Here is an 18721-nt window from a genome sequence, read left to right as displayed (position 1 = left end):
GTGACTCAAATATCAGAAACTCTTTGCGCCACGATCTTAAAGCATTGCTCCTGCTTAACAAAGCATTTGACTTTTCCTTTGGACTAATCGTGGAGATTTTTGGGCTGGAATGATAAAGCCAGTGAAGATGCAGCTGAAGGAAGGTGTGTTGTTGTTTATGTTTTTAAGCTACCTCAGATCAATGTGCGGTTGTGATTATGCGCGTCCCTGCAGCCTCACTACATCAAAGCCTGCCTCAGGGTAGCTGTGACTCATGTTTTGCCATCCCTCACAAATATCTTGTTAGATTTGACCCTGAGCCAACCCAGCCTCTCAAAAACCTTTTCTGAGCTCTCATGCCTTACTTAGTGATTCAAAAAAAAAAAAATAATGTTTACCCACTTCCTTTTATTGCACCAAAGCCTGTGCTCTAATTACCCACTGGGGATTCTGACCTTGTTGTAGTTTAAAACAATGTGGAACAAGTCCAAGTTTTCAATTTGATCTCCTACTAAACATTCCTGTTGTTCTTTGGGTCATTTTCTACTTTATTACCAAGTGATCTTGAACCTAGAGTCACAAACGGATGGCCGGACGTTCTCCCTTAGGATCAAACTAGCATCTCATCAGTATTCATCACGTGTCAGACTCCAGTCCTACGCCTTTTAGACATGTCTCTAAACCACTCAGTTCAATTCAGTTTATTTCTATAGCGCCAATTCACAACACGTCACCTCAAGGCCCTTTACAGTTCACCAGATCATCCAGTCAAATTGATTCAAAGTTTTCTATCTAAGAAAAAAAAACAGCTGATTGCATCGAATCATTGCTCATATAGTAGCTTTATAAAATAAAGGAATATTTTTCTGTGTCGCATAACAATACTCCATTATGAAATAAATAAATATTAAATACATAACTAATCAAATAAAACAATTACCTAATTAATAAATCTTTTAATAAGTAAAACATTTTGAAATATGATAAGAATCATTTTTTACATATTTTTGTTATTTCATAGGGATACTTAATTATTTAATGGAATATTAACAATTTATCAATTGCAGTGTTTATTTATTTATTTGATTTTAAATGAAATCGCTCTCCATATTGTTGGTCCTCACATCTGTTTAAGGTTCAAAGTCACATCTGGAGGGTTTAAAGTCAAACCCTCCAGGAATCTGGAGGGTTTGACTTTAACTAAAAAAGCATTTCAGCCATTTGGTTAAGATGATTTTGGAAAGATGAATATCTAAAAGTTTAAGGAGTTGAGTTTAACATCCATGTATTAGATTCTATTTGGGAAATTTAATAACTTTGTCCTTTGGTCTGCATTGGTTTTGAGCTTGTATCTCTCTCATTTATTTCATTTTCCCCCCGAATACTCTCTTTTCCTGTTGCTGAATGATGCATTTTGACTACAATTTAACAAATTAGCTCGGGAATGCTTCAGATATTTTTTCTAGGTTCCTTTGTTGCTTCCTGGATTAGTAATTTCTGCACTATTGCAGTAAATTTGATTATCAAGTCACTGGCTAATTATTATTCCTTTGAAATGACATCATGACCCCTGAAAGCCTTTAATTGATGTGAATGTATTTGTCTCTAACCTGTTCTTGTTAAATGTACCAGATTGAGGATGTTAAGAAACTGAGTTTGTAAACTTTGTCTTAATGCAAAGACAAAAAACTAAGGGCTAAAACAAGCTAAAGCACTGGTTTGAGGGAAAAAGTCCCAATACCTTTCTGTCTTTTAGCCTACTTCTACTTCTACGGGTTTGATTAAATGATTTGTTGATTCCAGTGGGGTGACAATAATCAGGTCTGGGTTTGGCTTATGAATATGAACCAACCAACCAAAAAAAGAATCTTTTTTTTTTTTTTTTTTTTTTTTACATCAGGCCAGGTTTTATAACTATTTTTTTTTTTCATGTAAAACTACTTTTTATATTTACTCTGCCTATTTTTTTGTCTCGTAACAACATTAGTTTCATCTAAGTTTTCCCAAACCGGTTAGTAGCTCTGTAAAATGCGATAATCTTGTAATTCCTTGTATATTAGTGTTGCGCCGATGCCATTTTTTGGCCCCGATACCCTGCTGTGCAGTATTGGCCCATACCATACTGATACCATCTGTTTGAAATTGATGTGTGTGTATATATGAAGAACTGCATACTACTTGGATGTAAAATAATTGCCATCATGGCTTTATCAAGCTGCTGCCTACCTTTTGTGAAGCAGGAAAAAAACTAATACAAAGTGAATCCAGTAGAACTTTTTATTGCCTACCTGGAATGGATGATAACAGTTGAATGAACTTGGCTCCCAAAATATTATCGGTGCCCTATTTGTCGGCACTTGCCGATACAGATACCACCATTTTAGTGCTGGATCGGGGCCCCGCCCGATACTGGTATCAGTGCAACACTATTGCATATTCTGTTGGAATCAAACCTAGACTCAAGCAGAGCTTGAGCACCTGCTTTCCTTTAGTTGAAGTATTGCTTTAAAAAAGAAATAGAATTGGTGTCATCCAAAAAAAGAATATTTTTCAACACATTTGTGTGTAAATTACAGGTTTTTAACTTAACCAAACTCCATCCTGCTTGGTTATTATGCTTGAGTAGTTTTTCTATGTGAGAAACTCAGATCAACAGTTGCCAGTTGGAGGGGAATGAGAACAACTTCTCTTTTTATGTTCAGCTGGAGTGGATCCTTTTCAGAGCTGCCTGTAAAAGTGCTGTCACCATGCAGGTTCAGAGCTGGAAAAGCTGATGGTAATGCAGCTGCAGAACAAAAAGGGCACATCCGAGCGTTTTTTACACGAGGGGAATAAATAGGCGTGATGAAAAAGAATGTGAGATGAATGCTTGATTTTATCTTTACTCCCCATCAGACTCTATTGCCTCCTTTTCTCCTCGAGTGTCTGACGGATGCATGGCGGCAGGATTCTCAGACGTTCCACCTTTTGAATTTAAATTTCCCCATCCTTAGTTTTTTGTTTTGTTTTTTTTCTCTCTGCAGGTTGATGTTTTCTTACCGAGCGCCCGCAGGGTCGCTTTCAAGCCTGACCGCCAACAGCTCACCACCGCAGCCCGCCTCTTGAACGGGCCGATCGATCGCCTCGGAGACTAACGAGACGAGCGCGCCGGATTCCACCGGGGCTGCCAGCGGTCGAGCGGAGCTGCCTCTCTGTTGCCTGGAGCCTGCATTGCCATGGATACGGAGTCCACCTATTCTGGCTATTCCCATCACTCTGGGCGCTCCCGGGGATCACATAGGCATGGGTAAGACCAAATCCTGCTCCTTAATTATTTATCTTTATGCCTCTGCTGCCACTTGACTGTTTTAGATTGTGTTTTAAACCATGTACACAAAGTCTAAGATGTTGAAGAAAGATATTTAATTTATGAGTCCCAACGCTGCTCTGTCAGTAATATGATGTTGACAAGGGAAAATTCATCACTGAAAAAAAAAATGTCTTCACCCATATTGCTGTTTGTGACATGAAAGCTGCTCTATATTTCATTCTTATAATGCCACCACTGTGGTTCCTCTGCTGTCTGGAGAAATTTATGTTTAAAAATCTTCATATTTCCAGATTATTCCCATCACATAGTCTAAAAGGTGTATCCTTTCTTTTTTATTAACTAACTTCCTTTGCTTCCTAGTACTCTTTATCCAAATGTTCTTAACATCTATCTGCTTTTCTTAGTGTCCTTGCTTCTAACCTAGTTTTCCTTTTTCCTTGTGTTATCCCCCTTGTTTCCTTCTTTGCTAATGTCTTTTCTAGTTGCCTTGTATCCTTCCTTTCTAGTATCCTTTCTTGTTGTCTGGTTTCCTTCTTTCCTTGTTACCGTGTTCCCTTCTTTCCTGTGTCATTTCTTGTTTTGTGTTCCCCTCCTAATGTCCTTTCTTGTTGCCTTGTCCCCTTCTTTCCTTGTTTCATGTTCCCTTCTTTCCTAATGTCCTTTCTTGTTGCCTTGTTCCCTTCTTTCCTTGTTATCTTCTTTCCTTCTTTCCTCGTTTCCCTACTTGTTTCATGTTCCCTTCTTTCCTAGTGTCCTTTCATGTTCCCTTCTTTCCTAATGTCCTTTCTTTTTGCCTTGCTCCCTTCTTTCCTAGTTTCCTTTCTTGTTTCACGTTCCCTTCTTTCCTAGTTTCCTTTCTTGTGTCACCTTTCCTTCTTTCCTAAGGCCCTTTCTTGTTTTATGTTCCCTTCTTTACTAATTTCCTTTCTTGTTGCCTTGTTCCCTTCTTTCCTTGTTACCTTCTTTCCTTCTTGCCTAGTTTCCCTCCTTGTTTCATGTTCCCTTCTTTCCTAGTGTCCTTTCATGTTCCCTTCTTTCCTAATGTCTTTTCTTTTTGCCTTGCTCCCTTATTTCCTAATGTCTTTTCTTTTTGCCTTGCTCCCTTATTTCCTAGTTTCCTTTCTTGTTTCATGTTCCCTTAATTCCTAGTTTCCTTTCTTGTTTCATGTTCCCTTCTTTCCTAGTTTCCTTTCTTGTTTCATGTTCCCTTCTTTCCTAGTGTCCTATCTTGTTTTATGTTCCCTTCTTTCCTAATGTCCTTTCTTGTTGCCTTGTTCCCTTCTTTCCTTGTTACCTTCTTTCCTTCTGTCCTAGTTTCCCTTCTTGTTTCATTTTCCCTTCTTTCCTAGTTTCCTTTCTTGTTTCATGTTCCCTTCTTTCCTAGTGTCCTATCTTGTTTTATGTTCCCTTCTTTCCTAATGTCCTTTCTTGTTGCCTTGTTCCCTTCTTTCCTTTTTACCTTCTTTCCTTCTGTCCTAGTTTCCCTTCTTGTTTCATTTTCCCTTCTTTCCTAATGCCCTTTCTTGTTGCCTTGTTCCCTATTTTCCTTGTTGCCTTGTTCCCTTCTTTCCTAGTGTCCTTACTTGTTGCTGTGTTTCCTTGTTACCTTATTCCATTCCTACCTAGTGTCCTCTCCTTTTATTCAGTCTCTTTTGCCTTCCATTGTTTTCAGACAAAACCAGAAATCCAATCCAACATTTCTCTTAGACAAAAAACAAACGAAAAAATGTCAGTCTGCTCAAATGGACCTACATGGGAAATCCAACAAGTTCACGGTATCTCCAGAGACATTTTAGTTGTCTATAACTGAGCCACATGAGATAAACGCTGTCTGAAGAAGAGTCCCTCCTCTGTATCTCCAGTTCTCTCTTCTCTCTGTCTTCCCAGCCAGCGTTTTCTCATCTCAAAGCTCACGTCGGAACGTTAGTCCACCAGAAACCAAATGGATGTGTCATGGGGGGTGAAGAGGTCTCACTGACTGATGGCTCTGCAGATGCGCTGGCTGTCATATATCTCTCTGGGTTCTCTCTGACTCTTGCTGCCACCTGTTGCCATTTTATGAGCCTCTCATCTGACCCACTGCTCATGTTCCTCCCTCTGACACTCCCAACCATCAGAGTAAGGAGGCGTGTCAGTCGGATTCCCCAAGAGCTGAATTTTATCTCAGCAGAAGTTAGTCTTCCTCTATCTTGGATTAGGGAGCTTGAACAGCCTCGCTGACAGAAAGTTGGAAAAGCAACATATGGCCTCCACAGCCAGGCTCCGCCCCCTTCTCTTTCTACCAAAACCACCGGCTGGGCCCTGATTTCACACATAAAAAGGGAAATTGTTTCCTTTTAATGGTCTCCTGAAGGGAATCTCTTTGCCATGCGGTGGATGGATGCGTTACGGATCACTGCTGTCTAATTAGCCCAATGCTTCACTCTTAAAACATAAATACAGGCAGGAGCTGCTTTGACCTGCAAAATTGCCAGCACCTCATCAATAAATGTATATATTTCATAATTTATTTAAGAGTTACTAAATGGTATGAAGCTAATTCGGGTGTTTTTTTAGTATTTTAAACGCCTCCAAATCCTCTCACTCCTTCAATAATAATTTGTAGTAGCAAACATCTCACATTAACAGCCTCTCATGTGGAAAATGTTTACATTTCATTAGTCTAATAAGTCTAATTTACAGAGCAGCATTCGGTACTGATGTGAGACTGAGCAGTTTTTCATCTGGAGATGTAATACCACACAGACACTTAGTACAAAAAATCTACAAAAACCTTTTTCGATTCCTATAAAGGTCGTCATACATGCTGACCTCCTCCTTCTGCTTTTGTTGGTTCAAATAAACAATAAAAATTAAGTGTTTAATGTGTTGAGCTCCCAATCTAGCTCACTTGTGTCTAGGTTGCAGTGCCAGAGAAGAAGAATGGGGGTCAAAAAAAGGGACAGTTTGGTCCACAGGGAGTCTGGCGTGCCATCCTGGTTGGCCGCGCTCCTTCAGGAGCCTCTGTTCTGTCCTCCTCTGTGCGTCAGCTGCTGAATGTGATCAGTCAGCCTCAGATTGTGGCGGAAATGATACTTCCAAGAGCTTCCAGGACAGGATTCTGCTCCAGCCTGCCAGCTTTCACAAAGGCCTCCCTACTAACCTTTCCAAGAAGCAAGACTCGTTTCAGAGACCCACTTGGAAAGTCAGATTCCATTAATCAAATCCTTACTCAGCATGGAGGTGGAGGCCCCAGCCAGCCAGCTGCATGCCAATGAGTCTCTGGGAAAGAGGGGTGTTGTTATCTTGGGCTATTAATATGTTATAAAGTAGGTGTATTTCCAGTAGATCGGTAGTTAATTTATAGAATTATCACCACAGTTAAACATCGATTTTTCTCAACTGCCAGTTTTTATTCGCCTTAACAGCCGTCTTTTTTCCCCCTCCCTGTGTCTCCTCTGTAGATGCTGCTTCTTCCTTATATTCTCCTGATTTTCATAAAGACTTTGAAGTAGGATCACTGCAGCTTCTCCTCCCAGCTTCTTCTGCATCGCTCCACTTTCAATTAATAAGCATAACGAGTGCAAGCGTTTGAATGATGATGGCTCCCTCTAGAATAACCATCTCCACCGTGTTTAGAGTGGTTGTAATAATATTTGGAGTAATAAGGATAGTGGTAAAATATACTTAAAGGCTTTCATCAGCCTCCTAATCTCCTGGATTTATATGATAAGAACATGTCAGTCTGAGTGAAGCAGGCCGCTGCAGGCTATTCAAATTGGGCTTTCTCTTTCTGCGTGCGCTTATAACAGCAGCTGGGATTTTCTGTGGGGAATCAGAAGCATATTCAAAAGGAAGCAGAGGTACGGAGGCGGAAAGCAGGCTGGTAACACCCTGTAGTCACATCCAAAGCAGCTCTGTTAAACTGTTGTTTCTACTGCTGTCATTCACTGGGTTTCCCTTCAGTCCACCCCCTGCAGGCAGGATATCCTCTGAGCTGCCTCAGATAGTTGTTGTTTACAGGCAGCAGATCTTATTTAACCATGACAGGATTTTATCTGCCTGAAAAAGTCTAAAGTTATGAGTGTAGATTTGTTTTCTGGGCTACCTAAACTGATTTTTAGCAGACAGTTTCAGGGTATTCTAATCTAAGACCATTTCCTCCCAAAATTGAATCGTACTTCTAAAGGTCAACTGATCAACTGATTCTGAATGGGAATAAAACAATATTGGTAGATTTTAGAATAAAAAGAACAAGTTGAATCCTACTAACATCATGGGAGAAGAAGTGGAGGGGGTTGAGCAGTAAATATCTTTTTTTCACTTGGACTACAAACTACACTCACCGGCCACTTTATTAGGTACACCTGTCCAACTGCTCGTTAACATCTAATTTCTAAGCAGCTAATCACATGGCGGCAACTCAGTGCATTTAGGCATGTAGACATGGTCAAGACAATCTCCTGCAGTTCAAACCGAGCATCAGTATGGGGAAGAAAGGTGATTTGAGTGACTTTGAACGTGGCATGATTGTTGGTGCCAGAAGGGCTGGTCTGAGTATTTCAGAAACTGCTGATCTACTGGGATTTTCACGCACAACCATCTCTAGGGTTTACAGAGAATGGTCCGAAAAAGAAAAAACATCCAGTGAGCGGCAGTTCTGTGGGCGGAAATGCCTTGTTGATGCCAGAGGTCAGAGGAGAATGGCCAGACTGGTTCGAGCTGATAGAAGGGCAACAGTGACTCAAATAACCACCCGTTACAACCAAGGTGGGCAGAAGAGCATCTCTGAACGCACAGTACGTCGAACTTTGAGGCAGATGGGCTACAACAGCAGAAGACCACACCGGGTGCCACTCCTTTCAGCTAAGAACAGGAAACTGAGGCTACAATTTGCACAAGCTCATCAAATTGGACAATAGAAGATTGGAAAAACGTTGCCTGGTCTGATGAGTCTCGATTTCTGCTGCGACATTCGGATGGTAGGGTCAGAATTTGGCGTCTACAACATGAAAGCATGGATCCATCCTGCCTTGTATCAACGGTTCAGGCTGGTGGTGGTGGTGTCATGGTGTGGGGAATATTTTCTTGGCACTCTTTGGGCCCCTTGCTACCAATTGAGCATTGTTGCAACGCCACAGCCAACCTGAGTATTGTTCCTGACCATGTCCATCCCTTTATGACCACAATGTACCCAACTTCTGATGGCTACTTTCAGCAGGATAATGCGCCATGCGATAAAGCTGGAATCATCTCAGACTGGTTTCTTGAACATGGCAATGAGTTCACTGTACTCAAATGGTCTCCACAGTCACCAGATCTCAATCCAATAGAGCATCTTTGGGATGTGGTGGAACGGGAGATTTGCATCATGGATGTGCAGCCGACAAATCTGCGGCAACTGTGTGATGCCATCATGTCAATATGGACCAAACTCCCTGAGGAATGCTTCCAGCACCTTGTTGAATCTATGCCACCAAGAATTGAGGCAGTTCTGAAGGCAAAAGGGGGTCCAACCCGTTACTAGCATGGGGTACCTAATAAAGTGGCCGGTGAGTGTAGACTGGAGACTTAAATGTGAAGCCATATGCAAGAAGGGACAGAGCAGATTGTTCTTTTTAAGATTAGTCCTCCAGCTTTTGCAGCAAGATGCTACATATTTTCTATTTTCTATTTTAATTTCATGCTCCATGTAGATTGTTGTGTAGATTCCTTCTTTCGTTTCTATTTTTTATTTTACCTGCCCCGTTTAGTCCTTTTCTAGGAGGAAAAAAGAATAATAAAACTTACATTTCTTTTAGTTCTCTTTCCTTTTTTTAAAGTGGGGAAAAGTAAAAGACAGTTTAATTTCCTTTCTTTTGGTTCTTTTACTTTCTTTTAATTTCATTTTCCCTTCCTGGCAGGGATAAAAGGGGAGATAAAATGGTTTTAATTTCCTTTTTATTTTTTGTCTTCATTCAAGGGACTGAGCAGATTGTTCTTTTTAAGATTAGTCCTTCAGCTTTTGCAGCAAGATGCTACATATTTTCTATCTTAATTTCAAGCTCCATGTAGATTGTTGTGTAGATTCCTTCTTTTGTTTCTATTTTTTATTTTACCTGCCCCGTTTAGTCCTTTTCTAGGAGGAAAAAAGAATAATAAAACTTACATTTCTTTTAGTTCTCTTTCCTTATTTTAAAGTGGGGAAAAGTAAATGACAGTTTAATTTCCTTTCTTTTTGTTTTTTTTTCCTTCCTTTCAATTTCATTTTCCCTTCCTGGCAGGGTTAAAAGGGGAGATAAAATGGTTTTAATTTCCTTTTTATTTTTTGTCTTCTTTCAAGGGACTGAGCAGATTGTTCTTTTTAAGATTAGTCCTTCTGCTTTTGCAGCAAGATGCTGCATATTTTCTATAAATCTGTTGTGGAGACTTTGATCTTTTTTGCTGTCATCTGCTTTGTAAGAGCATCAGAGCTAATTACTTAAAAAAGGTCAACAAGCTAATGAAGATCAGCTCTGTTCTACGAACTTCTCTAGAACTTCTGGAGATTTTTTCACAATTTTCTTTTTTTTTTCATAAAGTGAAGAACATTATTGACAACAATGACCATCTTCTTTTTATTTTTAAGTGTCTTCAGTAAGAGGCTTCTCCAGATCTGGTGCATAATAGACCGCTACAGAAGAGCCTACCTGCTTACAAGTATCAAGACCTGATTAGACTCAACTTCTTGAAAAAAAAAAAAAAAACCCTAATAAAAGCCTATAAGATACTGCAACATTTAATTTCCCTTTGGGATTAATAAATCATTTTTGATTCGAATTGAATTAGAAATAATTTGTGCTGATTTGAAGTTAGATGGAGATAAATAAGCTTTACTCAAGATCGTCTAATATTAATATCCAGTCACCTATCTAGTCAAAATGGGTGCACTCACTTTTCTGATGATTCACTGTGAATTTTTTTGTCTTTTTTTTTTGTTGATTTGACATATATAAACTATTTCTGTTAAAGCATCAAGATGAGAATATTTTAATTTCAAGCTCCAGGTAGATATCAGTGGTAAAAACGCTGAAATTGTTCTTTCTTTGTTTCTTTTAGTTCCCTCTCTTTTTTTTAAAGAGGTTTTTGGTTCTTTTCTTTCCTTTCAGTTTCATCTTCCCATTTTCTGGAGGATTAAAAGGGAAGTTAAAATTATTTTAATTTCCTTTTTATTTTATTGTCTTAATTTTCCTAGTTTTTTTAAGATACAAAAAGGAAAGAGAAAGATAAATTTATTTCATGCTTTTTTTATTTGTTATGTAAGCCACACTACTAAAAGTCATTAAGTTTTTGAAACTCAACATCTTGCCATACGAACAAACACTCTCAGCTTAAAAGACAAATTCACCAAGGCTTCCCATACATCGACTCAACATGAAAGATCAGGATCACCACTTAATCGACCTCTTAACAAACCACGCTGCATTCAGAAACAAGATGGTGGACAAGAGTTGTAGAAACGCTATTTACCAGAAAATGTTTTGTACACAATGTCTGACATCTCATCAGAGAACATTTCTATAAACATTTTCTGTGTTGTGCCTATTGCTTTTTTCCATCAACAAAAAGTCTGTTTACTCTTTAACAGTTGTGGCACACAGTTAACTAGTTGCCCTGTCAAGTGATTTTTTTATTTTCCTCCAGATCGTAGGACTTTTACTGCTCCTCTTTAGGGCCGTTTGTTTTTATCTGTAAGTTTCAATTAGTGCCTTAAGCTTCCCAGTTCAATGAATGGATTCAAATTATTTGGACTGAAATAATTTCTTTGATTGTTGTGTTGGTAAATCGCATATCATCCCAGAACGTTTTCCATTTGTGGTTATAATAGAGGAGAAGCATTAATGCTTTTGAAAGAATTGCCCTGGCTGAGTGTTTTCTGCTCTATAGCCTGCTTTACCTTAAAGCCTGCAGGGAAGGGAAACCAATGAGGGATTAGCAAGGCTTTAGTCTGTAGTGGAACCAGTGAGTGGGAGTCATGCCACATTGGGAGGGGGATCTATATTCAGGTTACCTGCCGTTTACGCTCTACAAACGATTAGGGCTGTAAAGGCCGGAGGTCAGTCAAGCTAATGGAGCTCATATGTCGCAGGTCACACGGATGGAGCAAAACGAGAGGAGGGATGGAGCTGATGAGGAAAACCTTAATTCTTTTTTTTCTTTTCTTTCTGTCTTCCAGAGAGCGAAGCCGAGACCGACACAAGTCACGCAGCAAAGACAGCCGCTCTGAAAAGTCGGTCACAATCAACTCGCCGCCCGCCGAGCCGCTGCTGGGCGACTCCTCCGTGCGGGGCGAGCAGGTTCAGGTACGTAACGATCTGCCCCAGAAAGCTTCTGTACGCTGCTTTCAGCCTGGATGACTGCTGGAATGATCCAGGAAGGATTTAAGGAGCTTTGTCAGTTAACGAGGTGGAAGGATAGTTGTGTTTATCAGCCTGGGCAGCGACGGGCCATCTGGTACGTTGGGGGGGGAGGGCCGGTCCACTTTCTGGTAAACCCAACAGGAAGCCAGAAACAGGCAAACGGGATGCGGTTGCAGAAAGTTGCCCCAGTTGGTAGAAGAGCTCAGCTTGATCCTGTTTGTAGACACAGCATTCCCAGTTTGTTTGCAGCGACTGGGTCAAACTAATGTCAGGCGAGAACGTGGACCCGGTAACCCCCTCTCAAATGGACCAGGCCAAGCTAAAACTGCAGCTACAGCTTTTGCACTCAGTCTAATAGTGAAACTCCGAAATCATGTTGACGTCTGATGCTTGCAAGCACAGGATCAAACTATGGATTATGTGATGGATTAAGTCACAGTGTTGAATGTCTGAGTCTTGCTGTCTTCTATAAACAGGCATTTATAAACTACCAACTCATATTTCAGCTTTAAATGCAGGCAAGACATTTGATTGTGTTGCTTGGACTGAGACAAAAGATAGCAGAGATATACCTGACAGGTGGATCAGATAGCAACGCCTCAGCTGGGCTGGTTTGACATCAGATGGCATGTTAGGACGTGAACCAAAAGGTTTCACCAGTACAAACAGTCTAATAAGAGAAACTGCTGCAGACAGTCTGGCTGTTTGTCCTTTTTTGACCCTCAAATCACTCATTTGAGGCCTTTTAGGCTAAAATTAGGTAGCTATGATGTTTAAGGAATCAACTGATAGAAGTCAGAATTGAGCCAGAAGGCAATTTCCCTTTGAATTATCAGAGGTTAAACTGACCCAGTTCTGTAGCAACTGACTAATAATCCTCTTAGTCTGTATTTTAGATCAGTTACACTGATGCTGTTGTGGCTGTTTGGCGATAATTGCCTCATTCTCTTTAAACACCTCCTGATGTGAAGGTTTTTGTAAACTTTTCTCTGACTTGGCGCCATACTGGAAGACTGACTGGCCAAAACAAACACAGCTTCAGACCTTAACATTGTTTGGACTTCACTGCGTCAGCACTGAACGGAAATCTTTCCCTTTGGTCATCAGAATTTATCCCCACACTTTCTGTACTTATTGGACTTACTAATCCTAAATATAGGGCTTAAATGCTTTTTCAAAGATACCTTGAGTTATCTTGATTTATCCATTTATTTCTTCCCCAAAACGAAGCAACCCTACCTTATAAGCTCTGTCGTTCACTGCACATTGTTTATAGAAAGTGTAATATTTGCTGAGTCATGGGGAAGAGATTTGAATGACTGAATCATCTCTGCTCAGACATCTGCTTTCTAGTCATTGAGATGAGCTATTGATATGAGTGTTACGGTGTCTGGAGACGGACTCTCACAGGACTTTTTGATAAATATGAGATAATTTTATGTGTGTTAATTTTGGGAATTGTGCTCTATCGGATTAGAGTATCTATCTTGTATGTACAATTTAATTTTGTTTAATAAGTCTGCAGACATAGTATTTACTTAAAGATCTTATCAACAATGTTTTCATTAAACAATACATTTCCTGTCAGAGTGATGCAGAATAAAAGTGGAAAATTTTATATACATGATTGTTTTATTTTTTTAAATGTTCCAAACTAAATCAATATTTACTTCTGGTTAAGACTCTAACATTGACACGAAAGGTTTCTGCACTAGTAGGTTGATGCCAGGTCAAAGTAGCTCCATAATAGGGCTTTAGGCCAATTTATGCTTCTAACGCATAGCCTCTGCAACCGTCAAATCTGTCTGTGCGCGACCACGCCCCCGCACAGAGGTTCGCACACCTCAAAAAAATCCTTACTACGCGTCGGATGGTCGCAAAGCCATTCACACCTCAAGCGGAAGTGCGCAGACAAAAAGCAGCTTCGATTGGTCCGTGGAATGCCTTTCCGGCTGTCTGTGCGGTCGTCCTTCTCGATTCGATGCCAGGGTGCGCCATTTTTAAAAACCGATAAACAACTACAATGGACAACTACAACGAAAGGTTAATCGGTCTTTTTTGCCAACTCCATTAACAGAACCTGTTCCTCTTCGATGTCTAGCAAGTCTAGATGCATCTCCGTGACCGAGATATCTAGCAGACGCCCCATTGTTGTTTTGGAAGATAAACACTCCCGCCGGCGCCTCCGAAGTTCTCGTGACCATCCGCCAATGTTCTCGCGAGTACTTGATTAGGCTCCCTCTTGCGCTTTGGCGGAAACTGCTGTGCGTCCCCAGAAATTCTAGACCAACAGTGCAGAAGCATACCAGCAAAACTGGTTCGTGACCAGACCCAAGCGACAACTATAACCTGAAAGACTAAACATTTACAAACCCTACATGTTCCTTAACGGACGTCTGCTTTTGCCAAACAGAACCAATCTTCTGCATTTCTATCAGGCTTCCTGATAATTCCTGGATTGTTGAAAGATGGCTAACATCCTTCCTAATGGATCCTATTAGTCAGCCCCCCCAGTGATTAATAAAAATTGATATGATTCTTCCCTCGGTAACAACACCTGTACGGAAGAGTGTTGTTTCAGCCAGGGCTACTCAATGTTTTGCTTTTTTGTTATTGCAGCATCAAAGCAGAGAACAGGTTTGCTCTTGAATTTGTGTTAAAACATTATTGGCCGATGTTAGATTTAAATCAAAATTTTGGACGCCATTCTGTCAACATTATCAGGTCATTAAGAGGGCAGTGTTTTTGTGATAAATAGGTAACCATAGATTTGAACTTAAGGAAGTATTTTTTTATTTTTCCCCCCCTCGGAAGAATTTTGTAAACAACAACTCATTATCCCCAATCTATAGCAAAAATGAAACTAGAAGTTGTTTTCTTTTGATTTGAGCAGCTAAAGGAAATAATTTGCCAATGGAATAAGTTAAATGCCTCTATCTTATTTCAAATGCATGATATCTATCTTATTTTAGGGGAAAACTGCTTTCGCAAATCATTTTATTAACCTGATCAAATTATGGGCAGATACCCTTATTTTAAGAATGTTTAACCTATTTTTAGATGAGTCTTTGTAGTAAGTTCCCACACTCTCTCCAAAACGTTCTGCAGCAGCTTCTTTCATCAAGTACTCAGCTGAAGGAGCTGCTGAGAAAACAGGAGATTAACCAGCCTACTTGGCTGACTTTCCCCTCTGCCAATCTCCAGTAGTAAATTCTCCTGATGTACGTTCTTGCCTGCATGCTATGTCTTATTTCACCGCTCAGCGCATCTATCCTTGGTATTTAGCGCTTCATGTCTTATTCATGCATCAGTCTGCAGCACCAGAGTAGAAAGGGTTTGCTTTAGCTGGAGTAATCAGGCGCTCCAAATCTACCCAGAGTGAGCTTCAGGACAAATCCGCCGTGGTCTGGGTCTCGCATATGCTCCAGAATGTGAATGTTTCTCTTTTTTTTGCCTGCCTGCCTGCGTCAGACTGATGTCAGCGTCTTACTGAGCGTAGCCGCTCTCATTACTCCACTGCTGGGACTTAATCAGAGTCTTGGCTGACGAAGCACGGCGTTGCTGAAGGCAGGGATGTCCTCACAATCCCACTGAGAGCTTTCTCATGGCTGTCTGTAATGTTTCACCGCAGGGGTTTTTACAGAGGGGGAGGGGTTTCATGAGGATGTGTCTGAAGACGCACTAATGGACAGAGTTTGGCACCAGGAGTGTTGGATTGGATGTTCCTGTATATTATTTCAAACTTTAACGGTAGGGCTCTCTGGATACTGAGGAACATGCAGGTGAAAGAAGTGTTGCAACCCTCTTTTGCATTTGTTAGCAGTAGAGGATTTAAAAAATATTAATTAAATTACCTCAACAATATGAATTACTATTAAATGAATCACAAAATCCCACTTCCAATGGCTACTGCAGTCCCCAAATTACTCAACATTTTCATACCGAGCATCTCTGGTGCTTTATGAAGCATCTTTCTGTTGGTACTGTAGGACTTCCTGCAACCATGACATGACCAGTCTCTAGCAGCCTTCTTTAGGACTCTTTGTTCTCCAGTTCATTGACATCCTGAAGTTTCATTGCTGCAACAGACGTGTTAAATCAAAACAGACCCTCAAAGTGCATCTTAAGCAGCTATAATGGCTATTCTGTCATCCGCAAGGACCCTATAGTTTCTGCTCTTTCTTCTTTGCTGATTCCCTCAGCCAAAGTCAGATGAAACCATCTTTAAAATCATTATCCAAGTTTAGCTGCAGATTTCTAATCAGAATTAAGTCTGGAATTTTTATTACTTAGAAGGAGGAGTTTTTTTGTCCTTGATCCTATTAGATAACCACAAAACCCAAATTATCCAGAGAAGACTTAGAACTTATATATTATTTAAGAAACCTACTTTATAGAAATGGTTTTCAGGTTTTAGAATAAGCAACAAAAACATAAACCGTAGTGAAACAAAACGGATCTGGCCTTGTCTGAATAAAACCATCTAAAAGAAAGTGGCTATGCTCGATCAGAGCTGTTCCGACAGGTTTCTCCAACCACTCCAAGGCCCCGAGCTTTATGCTAATGAATGAGAGTTAAAAGAAAAAAGGAATCTCTAAAGAGAAGGTGTAGGACAACCTGCGCAGGAGCAGTCGTCTGCTTCTAGTCCAGCTTTGCTTGGTGCAGCTGTTAGGATGTTAGAATGGAAGTGAGTACTGGCTTTCTGCTGTTAACCTGATACAGGTGCTACCTGTTGGTAAAGACGTCAATTTAACATGCTGTTATTGGGTGTTTGGGTGGCTGTTGGATCAGATAATTAGTGCTGGATTTATGTCTCTCAATTCCCGACATTGCGAGAGTCAACAAATCTGCTCATTGTCTGAAATGTTATTTTGGCCTGAACATGTTTTCGTTACTTTTCTTGCATTTGGTAAAAAACTTGATTGACATACCCTCTTCATCCCTGATTTTTCCACCCTCTCCATCCTCTTCACAGTCCCTGCAGCTTAGCTCATTGCAGCTAATTGACCTCAGCTGCTCTGTGATCTCAGCTGTTTGCCAACTAGAGCTGAACGTGGCACACGGACCCTATGATACAAGCAACGCAGCTTTTTGGCATTCTTTGGCAGACAGCCGTACAGGTAGCTCCGCAGCTTCAGTATAAGAAGAAGCAGATATGTCGAAGACTTTGAAGAGGCAGAGAGCTTGCGTCCATGTTTGGGATCCCTTTTTTCTGGTGAGTGCGTGAGACATTGTTGCCGTTAAGTTGCCGTCTTTGGTAGCTGTATGGGATACATGGGATGCACTCGTGTCGCTGTTTAGTAAGCTTAGGTCCAGGTAACAGCATGGTGTAGAGTTGGTAAATAATTTCAGTTTATCTAACAGGATTTCCATGCCTTTGGACCATTTGCCATTTCTTACCCCAACCTTTCCTTTCGTACATTTCTACCTCCATTTTTTATTATAACGTGTTTATAAGGGACAAACTATCCTGTGGAATCCATCCAGGTCTCTGCGGTTGTTGGGTTGCTGGAATTGCTCCTACGAGTCCATCCCTCTGGAATGGACTTGTATGAGAAAAATAATTTGGAATCTAAGAAACTCCTGTTAGATTTTTTAGGTTTTATAAATTGCTTATAATGCAAGCGCTATAGATTATGACCTGACCTGGCTCTAAAGAACACACGTGACCATGCATGTGAGCGTTTGCTCACTGGGTCAGAAGCAATAAATGGAGAGTGATGCTGAGGAGAGAGACGAGGACAGAGGAGTGGATGGGGGTGTAAAAGGGTGAGAACGAGCTGGAGTTAGAAAAATGCCTTGCCAGGTAGTGAACAGCAGCACCTTGATGGGGGTAATCTCTCCTCTCCTCTCCTCTCCTCTCCTCTCCTCTCCTCTCCTCTCCTCTCCTCTCCTCTCCTCTCCTCTCCTCTCCTCTCCTCTCCTCTCCTCTCCTCTCCTCTCCTCTCCTCTCCCTCGCTCCGTGTCTTCTTCACAAAAGCCCCCTCACATTATTCGCCAAGTGAGCGCACAGTCCCATACAATACCTCCTGAGGCATGATGGGAGAGCTTTCTATATAAAGACGGATAAGGCGAGGGGGGTGGACAGTCAGTGAGGTCATAGCCTGTCAAAATGACACTCCGAGATGGAATCAGGGGAAACGACGCTCAGGCTTAGTATCTACTGGACCTTTGTGTGATTAAAGCAGAAATCGGGTTTGGATTATTTTGGATGCTGTCACCATCGGTAATGGAGGAGGGGGACGAGGTCCTGCAAGTGCTGGAGATCTGCGAGGCCGTACAGGACGTAAAAGAGGTGCTCATCAGCACCATAGAAGCAGAGTCACTTAGGAATTCGCCTCCTGCGACCAGCTGTGGACCAGACTCCAAAACAAGCCAGGTAGGATGGAGAAGTCGGTCTGGTTAACACGATTACCGACTCCACACATTAGAGCTGTAGCGACTGGCTGTTAATTCAGTGTAAACACCAGATGTCGGCTTTAAATGTGTCCCGTCGTTTTAGCTCCTAATGAAATCATCTGCGGATCTGGGATGCAGGTGAAATCGGGCGTAAACTTTGAACGGTACGTTTCTCTGCTGAGCTTTTGGATTCAAAGTTGCTCAATCGCATCGCTCTTCTGAACTGCATTGGCAGGTTACATTTAACAGAGAATTGTAAAGATCAGTTTTGTTTAAATAGACTGTAAATATCCCGTTTCCCTCTTTTATAGTTCTGCTCAGCCTTCTGTTCTACATTGTCTATCTTGACAGTCATTAAGTTGTTTTTTTTTTCCTTGTTTCCTTCCTTGTCCTGACAAGTTCCTGGCAGCCACACACATCATCCACTCTGTGTTTAAACTGCTGTGAGGAGCCTCCCCAGAGAATGCATGTTGCTATATTCTTTTCAGAAACAAGCATGAGCACCTTGCCGCCCTCCCAGGAGAAAGTGGAGAGCACGTATTGCCTTCCACTTAGAGCAGAACAACAGAAAACAGACCTTTAATGAACGCTTCATTTACTCTCAGAAACAATAGCTGGTATTTATACCCTGCTGGAGAAAGCGGGGGGAAAAATCTCCTGACTTAAACTGCTCTGA

General features: G+C 41.0%; 1 protein-coding gene across 2 annotated transcripts in view; it reads left to right on the top strand.

Moving 5' to 3' along the window:
- LOC119790365 (vang-like protein 1) overlaps positions 1 to 18721 on the top strand; it is a 55798-nt gene that overhangs the window by 11360 nt on the left and 25717 nt on the right. For both annotated transcript variants that reach the window (XM_038295891.1, XM_038295890.1), the window contains exons 2-3: positions 3003 to 3265; positions 11463 to 11589. In XM_038295891.1, coding sequence (XP_038151819.1) covers positions 3195 to 3265; positions 11463 to 11589 — 198 coding nt within the window. In that variant the 5' untranslated portion in view covers positions 3003 to 3194. The remainder of the gene's footprint in view (positions 1 to 3002; positions 3266 to 11462; positions 11590 to 18721) is intronic.

The sequence above is a fragment of the Cyprinodon tularosa genome, unplaced genomic scaffold (assembly GCF_016077235.1).
Source record: "Cyprinodon tularosa strain WSP-4 unplaced genomic scaffold, ASM1607723v1 ctg362, whole genome shotgun sequence".
NCBI lineage: Eukaryota > Metazoa > Chordata > Actinopteri > Cyprinodontiformes > Cyprinodontidae > Cyprinodon > Cyprinodon tularosa.
The sequence above is the reverse complement of the archived record's forward strand: the minus strand, read 5'-3'. Positions and strand labels throughout refer to the sequence as shown.